This window comes from Triticum dicoccoides, chromosome 5A, assembly GCF_002162155.2.
Source record: "Triticum dicoccoides isolate Atlit2015 ecotype Zavitan chromosome 5A, WEW_v2.0, whole genome shotgun sequence".
Classification (NCBI taxonomy): Eukaryota; Viridiplantae; Streptophyta; class Magnoliopsida; order Poales; family Poaceae; genus Triticum; species Triticum dicoccoides.
Window position 1 is genome coordinate 395,440,375 of NC_041388.1, and position 10,001 is coordinate 395,450,375.

General features: G+C 46.3%; 1 protein-coding gene across 1 annotated transcript; it reads left to right on the forward strand.

The window, feature by feature from the left end:
- Positions 1-5,855: 5,855 nt before the first annotated feature.
- On the forward strand, positions 5,856-8,178 carry LOC119297414. The gene is made up of 5 exons (XM_037575214.1): positions 5,856-6,168; positions 6,268-6,389; positions 6,510-6,633; positions 7,229-7,492; positions 7,609-8,178. Exons 1-5 carry the CDS (start codon positions 5,955-5,957, stop codon positions 7,929-7,931), a joined length of 1,047 nt encoding a protein of 348 aa, XP_037431111.1. The 5' UTR covers positions 5,856-5,954; the 3' UTR covers positions 7,932-8,178.
- Positions 8,179-10,001: the final 1,823 nt, after the last annotated feature.

Genomic DNA, 10,001 nt, shown 5'->3' on the forward strand with positions numbered 1-10,001 from the left:
CAGTGTGCAACTGGCCAATTAATCTGTTTCCATCGCACACCAGGTCGCCAAGCCCTTCGGCATTTCATACTGAGGGTAACTTTGGGCACTTTGGGAAAAGGAGGAGCTTCTGTGGGGTTAAGAAGAGGAATAGAAAATTGCTGGGTTCAAATTTGCCTTCCTGTTTGAGTGTGGTGCATGACCAGGGATTTTTGGAGTTATGTCACTTCAATGTTGGCATGCTTTTTGCACAGCAAGGTGGGACTGGAAGTAAAAAGGAGTAGCATGGATTTTCAAGGACGAACTCGTAAATTTTAAGCTGCTCACATTATTACATAATAAAAGATATGCATTTTATCAGCAAAATTTGTTACGAAAAAACTTAGAGCGTGCTCATTTTTTGTTTGTCGAACTTCACAACAAGTGTAGAAATCATTTATAGGTAGTTGTTTGTTTCAGTGTCGTCTCTGTGACCGGCATGCCATATTTTTCTAGCAGCCTACTTCACATGTCATATGACCGCTGCGTTTGTCACACCTTGCAATTTTGGGATCAATTTCGCTTAGATATTTTTTTGGGCTTTTTGTCTTTGCCACAGTTTAACAGAAGACAATGTTCAACTCAGCAAGGTTGCGGTTGGAACTTGCGTCGTATGCAAGTGTTATAAAGTTTGTTGTTTCTTCTTAGCAAAGAGTCAAGCTGAACTTATGTGTGTTTTGAAAAAAAAAAGTTGCTTGTCTAGCTAGCTTGTGCATAACTGTTGTCAGATATGTTGTTTCTTCTTAATGAAGGAGCACACTCAACTTATGCGTGCTTTCAGGAAAAAGTTGTGTGTCTTCTACATAAGTGTTGTACGTTTTGTTGTTTCTTATTAGTAAAGAGGAAACTGCTCACTTTGCACATTTTCTTATTTCCTCGTAATAAGAAGACACGCTTCACTTACACGTGTTCTCATAGAGTTGTTGTAAGAGAAGTTATGTCGAGTGTCTTATAAATAAGTGTTGTTAGCATTGGTGTGTTTCTCATTAGTAAAGAAGGAAATGCTCACTTTGTACATGACTATTGTAAATTTTGTTGTTTCCCTTTAATAAGAAGACATGTTTAAATTACAAGCGTTCTCAAAGAGTTGTTGTAAGAGAAGTTATGTCGTGTGTCATGTACATAAGTGGAGTAAACATTGTTGTTTCTCATTAATAAAGAGGAAACTACTCACTTTGTACATGACTCTGGAAATTTTGTTGTTTCCACCTAATAAGAAGACACATGACATAACTCACATGCCTTCTCAGAAAGTTGTTATAAGAGAAGTTATTTCGTTCAGTTTGGAATGTGGTATAAATAAATACATCCCTACCAACTTACTAGATTCCAAAACTGGCTTGCCTTGATCTCCAATTTCGTTAGAGCAAAATTGCAATAAGACATGCGTTTCACGGCTGTTGTAATGAAACAACTTTAGAGGTTTTCATTAACATCATGAATTCCAGGCGTAAGCTATCACCAAAAAACCCGGATATTCACTTGGGTGCCCGGGCTTAGATGAACCTGGCAAATAGTAAAATCACTAAAAATAGAGAGAGAAAATCCAAAAACTCTGAAGTTCTTTTTTTTGCAAGCAAGATGTGCATGTGTGTGATGTTCTCTGTTAGAAAAGTCAGTGCCTAGGAGACGCTTAGGCACGCCTAGGTGCTAGGTGATGGTCAAACGCCTCACCTAGGGCATAAATGGAAGTCTAGGCAGAGCAAGCAATGAATTGTCCATCCAAGCAAGGAATCATGCCATATTGCACTGATATGCCAAACGAGCCATATACCAATGGCACTAGCTGCTAGTTAACTTATTTATATGCCCTATATTAATATTGACACACATATAATACTCAGAAATACACCCTGATAGTAGAACTATATTACTGCCTAGGCCACGCCTAGGGCGCTTAAGAACCGCCTAGGCACTAGGCGAAGGTCAACCACCTCGCTTACGCCTACCGCTTTTTCCAACCTTGGTGATGTTCATGCAAACTTTGGTGAAGTTTGTAAATGCGAGGAGAGCGCGGCAAAAAAGACAAAATCAGGCGTGAATAGTGCTATTTTCAAATGTTTCTCACAGACCCGATTTTTTTGTTGCCACGTGATCCTCGAATGTTCAAACTTTACGAATTTTTGCTTGAACATCACGTATTTGAGCATCTTGCATCACCAAAAAAAACTTATTTTTCCTATTTTTTTCATGATTTTACTATTCATGCACGGGCTCATCCGAGCCCAGGCACCGAAACACCGCTCTCCAAAAACAACTGCCATCCTTTCAAATGGAAGTCGCCATCCATTGGATCTTTTTATATATCTTATGCATAGGATCAATTATTTATATAAGTACTTCAATATGATTTTTCTGTTTAGATGCCTTTTCTTTTGATACTTGTTGTCCAAATTCAAATTATATCTAGTAACTAGAAATGTATTTAACACCTAACAATATAGCAAATAAATTCCGAAAAATGCCAAACTTTGACCCGCACAATGTATTGTAGTATTTTCCATGTAGACCTTTTTGGAGCATTTTATATAGACATTTTTGAAAGGTAACATACAATGTAGCTTAATTTGGTATTTTACAAAAAATGAAATACAATGCAAGTAAAGGTTTGTATTTTCCCAAGTGGATGTTTGATATATTTTTTGTATACTTTCTGGATAGCAGCTAAAAGATTACATTAGTACTTCAATATGAATTTTGCTTCCATTTGAAGTCCTTTTTTAGATACTTGTTGTTCATATTTGAATTATATCTAGTAAACAGCTAGTTGTAAAGGAAATCTAGTAAATAGCTAGAAATGCATTTAATGCCTAAAACACAAATAATTTCATAAAAATATAATTTGTGAGGTACTTTACAAGTTACATTAATTTGGTATTTAAAATGTAGAAAATACAAATTATTGCATAACAATTCAAAACTTGAAGCTATTTTGTGCATACGTGTTATAGAAGGTTGATTTATAAAGACATGGTTGGATGGCATGCGCGGATAAATAGTGTGTCCGTTTTAGGGGATCACGTTGGAGATACCCTTAGAGCATAATAATGTAAAGCCAAGTTGTGATCTAAATCTCAAGTGCAAATTGTGATAAAAATGTTTCATGAAGTTCAAACTTCATATTTTCCTTTGAATGCTAGGATTCTACCCCTTAAATGCATGATTTTACAGAGAAATGTATAATCTAATTTTGTGAAATTGTATGATTTTTTTACATGACCCATGCAAATCATAATATGGGGCCTTGCCAATTTTCGTAAATTTAGACGACATTTAGATTTATTAAAATAAAGATGCATGCAAAGATTTGAGTTTCTATGAGCAAGAATTTTTAAAATATATTTTGTGGATTTTGTTTGAACTGGGAGGTTTTATTTGAGATACATGTAGTTCCAATTTGAATTATATCCAATGACTAGAGAGAAATTCATTTAATGCCTAAATGAGTAGCAGGTGATTTAAAATATCCTTAAATTTGACATGAACAATGTAATAATGTAGAATGTTCCATCCGGAAAAATCTTAGAGTTGTCTAGATAAAATATGTTTTGAATACCTTAACTTGGTGTTGCGTAAAATACAAAAATATAGATTCTTGCATGACGAGATGGAACATGGTTCTCAATAATCTGAAATGCAGATGTAGTCTCCATATTTTCACCCAAGTGTGTACCCACGTCGACCACTTTTCAATAGCAATAACCAAGACGTAAAACCCTGAGATGTTAATACAGGTTATGTAGTTGGTATTGGAATTCAGATCTCCGTCATCTTTCTGACACTCGAAGTAGAAAACATGTTCTATTCACCTTCATGAGGGATATAATGTTTATGTTGGTGAATTGTTTACTTGAAACCATGCGAAGGCGCTCGAACAGTAATAAATCATATTTTAGTAAAATACAATGAAACACAACCTGTTGTGAACTTGCACCAGGTGAGGGGCGATAAGGTATTCTGAGAGTGTTTTGGTACGATTGCTCGCTCAGGTTCGACTACGTCCTCGACATACGTCCACCTGCTTCAACTACTTCCTCTACGGCGGACGGCCACCCTGTTTTCACCGCCATGGCTGAAGATGTCAGCACCCTTGTATGTCCCGACCCTCTTTCTTTCAACATGTGTCATCGATCCATATGCGCATGTGCGATGTTTCTAGCCCGTTGCGATTTGCCATATCAGTAATGTTGTGATTGATGCTAATTTGAATCGAGCTTAAACAAAAACTGCCTATTTTCCTAGCAATATATGTATCCGTGAAAGAAATACTCCCTCTGTATCGTAATATAAGACGGTTTTGGAAATAGTCATAATAATATAAGGCAAATTAAAAAAACGTCTTATCTTATGATAGAGGGACATATTTTTTAAAGCTTTTAACTGGCCTTTTTTTATGGGTTTTAGGAAAATGCCGGGCTCCAGCAGCCAAAACGTCGCACTCATCTTTGGGGCAAAATTTCGTGTTTTGACCCTTTTCTGAAACCTATTCGAGATTTGACCCTGGTTTGAAAAAAAAATCAAGATCTGACCCTTTTGCTACCGCCCTAGTCCATGGCGGTAGGGTCTAACAGCCTACCGCCAGGGACTTTGACGGTAGGAAACATCGCTATCGCCAACCGGGCTGGCGGTAGCCTGCACAACCATACCGTCAAGGTGCTTGGCGGTAGGCACGAGCATGCACTATGGTCAATATTTAGGAGATTTTTGGCGGTAGGACATGCAACCCTACCGTCAGGGACCTTGACGGTAGGTTGTTATACCCTACCGCCAAGGTCCCTGACGATAGCAAAAGGGTCAGATCTCAAAAAAGAAAATCAAGCTAGGATCAAATCTCGAATATATTTCAGAAAAGGGTCAAAACATGAAATTTAACCCATCTTTAGATGCAAGTATTCTGGCTGGTGCCTTTGTGCATCTCCAAGGAGAGACCAGGACAGGTGCTACAAGCCTACAACCCAATTGCCGTCACCCTCTGACCAGTGAGATCACCGAACCAGCAGCCACCCGCGCGGCTTTGACCTCGCTGTAACAGACGCGCGCAGACCTGCAGTCTGCTTACTACTCATCACAATAACAAACTCAAACACATCGCACACTTTGAGGCAACAACAACAAAAAATACACAAGTAAAATAGCGGCGACACGTGATGAGGGAAGGCGTCAGAGACTTAAAGCCGACGGCCAAACAAAGCACAAAGCCGTCCGTCGTAGTACTAATTCAGAGCCCTCGCCGACATACTGCATTTCGAATTGCCGCAGCCTGCGGAGGCGATTCCCGGGAACAAACCGATCGTATCGGCAGGCAAAACAAAAGCAGGTGAGGATCGAAAGAAAAGCGAAAGAGAAGATTACAACGGGAGCAGTAAAGAAAGCTGATCGAGGAGGAAGGGAGGCGTAGCGTACGTACATCGGCCAGCCAAAGGCCAAAGCGGCGGCACGTAGAGGAAGGCCAGCGGCGAGCGAATCACGAGGAAAGCACGCCGGGAGATGGAGGTTACGTAGATGTAGTATTATTGGAGGTGGAGCGAGGGCAGCAGCCAACCACCCCTATCTTTTGCTTTCGTTGCTTCGCTTGGACTTTGGTAGTACTACGTAGGTACGCACTCTCTGCTAACTGACTTTGGCCGCGACTGTCACTGGACTGACTGACCCAGCGGAAAGAAAATAACCAAGTGACGCAGCGGCCAACTGGTGTGTGTACACAGGTGGTGCGTTACGGGGCGGCGGTGGACTCGGCATGCATGTCGCGGCTGCACGCTCTGGGCTCTGGCGTTGGGGGAAAAAGAAAAGCCGTCCTATTTAAGCACGCCCGGGCGCCGCACTCTGACGGCCCGCTCACACACACACACACACACACTCTCGCTCCTCTCGCTCTTGTCTTGCCACACAGGCGGGCGAGTGACGCGGCTCATCATACCGAGGGAGGCCGTTGCACCATGGAGACAGCGCAGGAAAGAGAGCTGCTGCAGCGGCTGCCGCTGCAGCTGCAGGGGTGGCCTTTCCACGCCATGCCGCCCAGCTTCGACGCCGGCAGCGGCGGCAGCGGCAGCAGCAGCATGAGCAGCGACTCCTTCCTGCTCGGCTGGGAGCCGCCGTTCGGCGGCTGCTTCGGCCTCGCCGACGCGCAGCTCCACGACCTCTTCCCGCTCTGTACGTCGTGCGCGCGCCTGCCCGGCATCATGCCCGCGCTCTGTTTCCCTCTCCCGCAGCTCCGGCGGAGAATTGAACTCGCCGTTTCTTCGACTGCAGGCATGATGGAGCCGCTCCCGCTGTCGCCGGCCGCGACGTCCACGGCGGCGGGCCTCCCGTCGGAGCAGCAGGGCCCGGCGCCGGCGGCAATGCCCAACGGGGAGCTCGGCGACCTCCTGCTGGTACATACACAATGCCCATCCTTATCTCTCGCGTCCGAATTAACTACGGCGGCAGTTTCTTGCGAGATTTCCTCGGCCGTGTGAAAACCGTCGCTTTCTCTCATTGTTCCCTCTCGGCAGAATTTCTGGGACGCCGGTGATGTCAGCGAGCGGCCGGTCGCAATCAATTCAGGCTGCGTGGCACCGCAGCAGCACGAGAAGAGCAGCCAGAGCAGCGCTGCCACCGCCACGAACTCTTTCCTCTGTAAGCAAAGCACCTCCCTCCCTCCATCCCTCCCTCCCTCAGATTCCATTGATCGGCTTCAGCTCTCGCTAGGCCTGTGCGCTTTCTCTACTATAGGTCTCTGCCCCGGTCCTTGGCACATCACCAAGGAGGCAAGGACAAAACACAAAGTCGTAGAGCTCGCATTTAACAATGGAGCTTGTCAATGCCATGCGTTCAAAAAACGCCATGTGGGCCCGGGTGGGTGGGGTGGGGCCCGGCCGAGATTAGCAGCGCCTAATTGTCATGACCTTGATGACCCTATGATTTGCGCATGGTAATATATAGAAGTATATTATAGTACTATCCTGGTAGGATTGCACCATAATAGTGTTGCAATGTGCATGTTATAATATAATAGTGTGGACTTGTTAGTGTGAGCACGTAGAGACAGGCGCTTCTTTTCAAGTAAAGACAGATGTGGGTGTTACATGCTTAGACGGTAGCAAAGATTCTAATCTTGTGCGGGACTGCTCCTGCCAAAGTCGCACCTTTTACGTGATCACTTCATTATTTTCAAGGCGCATTGGGTGTGTGAATTGGATGATTATTAACCGGTTGATGATCGCCGCCGCAGATGATGAGGACGATCTTTTGGGCTCCATTTTCTCCAAGAGGCCCACCATGGCAGAAGAACCGCCCGTGCTCCTCCTCGCCCCGGCGGAGGCGGAGCCCCTCCTCAGCACCTCCTCCTCCTCCAGCTGCCACGCGGGCCCACTCGCCAGCGGCGCCGGCGGGGCCCGGCCGCAGGACGCCACCGCCACCGCCGAGCCAAGTGGCGCGCGGGCCCCGCCGCTCCCCCGCTGCTCCTCCTCGTCGCTCAAACGCGCGACACCGGAAGGTGCTCTCCCGACCTCGACGCGACACGCCTCACAGTCGCTTCCACCCACTCCCAAGAACCGTCTAATCACATAATCTAAGGCGTAATTAACTTTGACTGGCGTCGGTGTCTGGCAGCAGCGGCGGAGTCGGCGTCGGCGGAGGCGGAGTGCAGCCAGAGCGGCGGCAAGCGGCGGAGGGCGGCGTCGGGAAGCGTGCTGTGCCCGTTCGCGGTGCTGAAGCCCGACGGGCTGGACGGCGGCGCGACGCTGGCGGACATCAACGCGCGCATCCTCATGCGGCCGGCGCGGCCCGTGCGGCACCCCGTCGGCGAGTACGCGTGCGCGCCGCGCGTGCTGGCGGCCGACGCGCCGGGCATCTCCGGCAGGGCCGTCTCGGGGTTCACGCGGCTGCACACCCCCGGCCGCGGCACCATCACCATCATGAGGACGCGAGGCTGATGCGTCCATCATTGCAGCACGCCATGTCTGCCTGCCGCGCCCATGGACGACGACGCATGATGATGGTGTGCTCCGTGTAGATTAGCCCGGCTCAATCAGTGCGTGCATGGCTAGCTAGATAGACGCTCGATCGCTAGCCAGCACGTAGTAGCAGTATCCCGAGTTCCGATGCAGTGTAATTATATGCTCGATCACATAAGGAGTGAGTGGGTCAGTGAATGAATAAAATCCTTCCATTTCTCTTCTCCGGATCTCGTCTTTGATCTTTCTTCTTCTCGGATGCTCTGATAGCGATAGCGAAGGCTTCCTTGGATCGTCCGTCCGTCGCCGTAGCAAGGAACAAGAGAGCCGGCCGGTGGCCCCTTGTCCTTGTGCTCCTGGTAGCCAAGCAGGCTGTGCGTGTTTACGGCCGCATACCTACAGCCCCGAAAAGCTGAAAGCAACTGCCTTTCCTTTTGTCTGCAAGGCGTGGGCCCGCCCCTTAATTCGAGCTGCCTCCATGTCAAGCTCTTTGCATGAGATCTTTTTTTTTTTTTTTTGTAAAAGAATTGACTTGACTTGAGCATACCACATTGTTAATCACTCACCGCAAAGCCTCCCTCTGGAATGGCTTCTTTCCGTTTGTTTAAAATATACTTCCTCCGTTCCAAAATAGATGACTCAACTTTATACTAACTTTAGTATTTCTTCTGTTCATTTCTATAAGACCTTTCAGACAATGTGCAAAACAACCTATTTTGAATTGTTCGAAACGACTTACAAAAGTGAACGGAGGAAGTATAAAGTTGGGTCATCTATTTTAGAATGGATGGAGTAAAATCAAACACCGTCCGGCAAAGAGAATATACGAAGGATAAAGACGGTGGTAGAGCAGGGCATGGTAAAAACCACCACCATCCAAAGCGGGACGAGCAGATCAGTCAAATGATTAAGAAAATAAAGGAAGACGAGCTTGATTTGAGGAAATGAAAGTAGAGAGTTGGAGACGGGAGCACGGCAAAGGCAAAGCGCGACGGGATTCATCATTGTGGTCACGCAAAAGCAGAGCAAAGCGTGGCCGCCGGGGGCACTGTGGCGTGCTCGCCCGCTACACGGGCAGGGCACGGCACGGCACGGCGGCGAACGCTACGGCGGAGCAGAGCATGTCGCAAAAGGGAAATGTTCCCCCTGCCCTGCTGCTGCTGCTGCTGCTGCGATTCAAACGAGAGGGTACTACGTACGTAGATCGATCGAGTGGCTGGCTGGCTGGTGGGAAAAAAGTCAGGGGCGCACAAGGTTCCAGGACTGCCGGTGAGATGATGCGCGCGGCAGGTCAACACGCCGGCGCTGGGAGATAATGTGGGCATTGCCTGTGTTGCTCATGGGGATTTCGTAGGGCGCAGGTGGTGGATTCCGGCGGAATTTGGGCGTCAGTTTTGTGATGAGTGCCGTCGTCCTGGCTCTGTGGCTCGTGCATGATCGAGGCTGCGGTCAAAGCTGTTCTGGATTCCAAATTCATGACATCAATCGGACGGCGTGGACGCTGGATGGATGGCTGGGGGTGTATCCTGTGAGTGTGTGTGGTGGGACAATGGTTGACAGAGGTTAGGTTAGGTCAGCATGCACCAACTTTTGAATTAAATGCGTGTAAGCAGAGGATTGTCGAATCAAAAGTGGTGTTGGGCTTTTCAGTTTCAAAATCTGGGATTCATGATTCAGCTAAAGTTGGATAATTTGAGGCAAGTTTGGTTTGCGGGGATCATAGTCTCGTTCCTCGTTCGTAGGAATTTGAAAATAATGTCCAATTGGATTTGTAAAATCCACGTGTGTGTTTTTTCCTTTGAATAGGATATCAAACGGAAATTTTCTCCATTTTTTCTTGGCTACATTCCTTTGAATCAAATGTATGAATAGTATCATTGTAGGAAAAAAATTATCTTATGGTTTTCCTCCATTTATCCTTTGAACAAAAGAGGCCATTCGTACCTTTCTGTAGGAGCACTCGAAGTAAATTTCAGATGTGAATATTCTACTCCACCGGTTTTTATTTACTTTCAATATTAGTTTTGTCTTAAGTCAAACTTTGCTAAT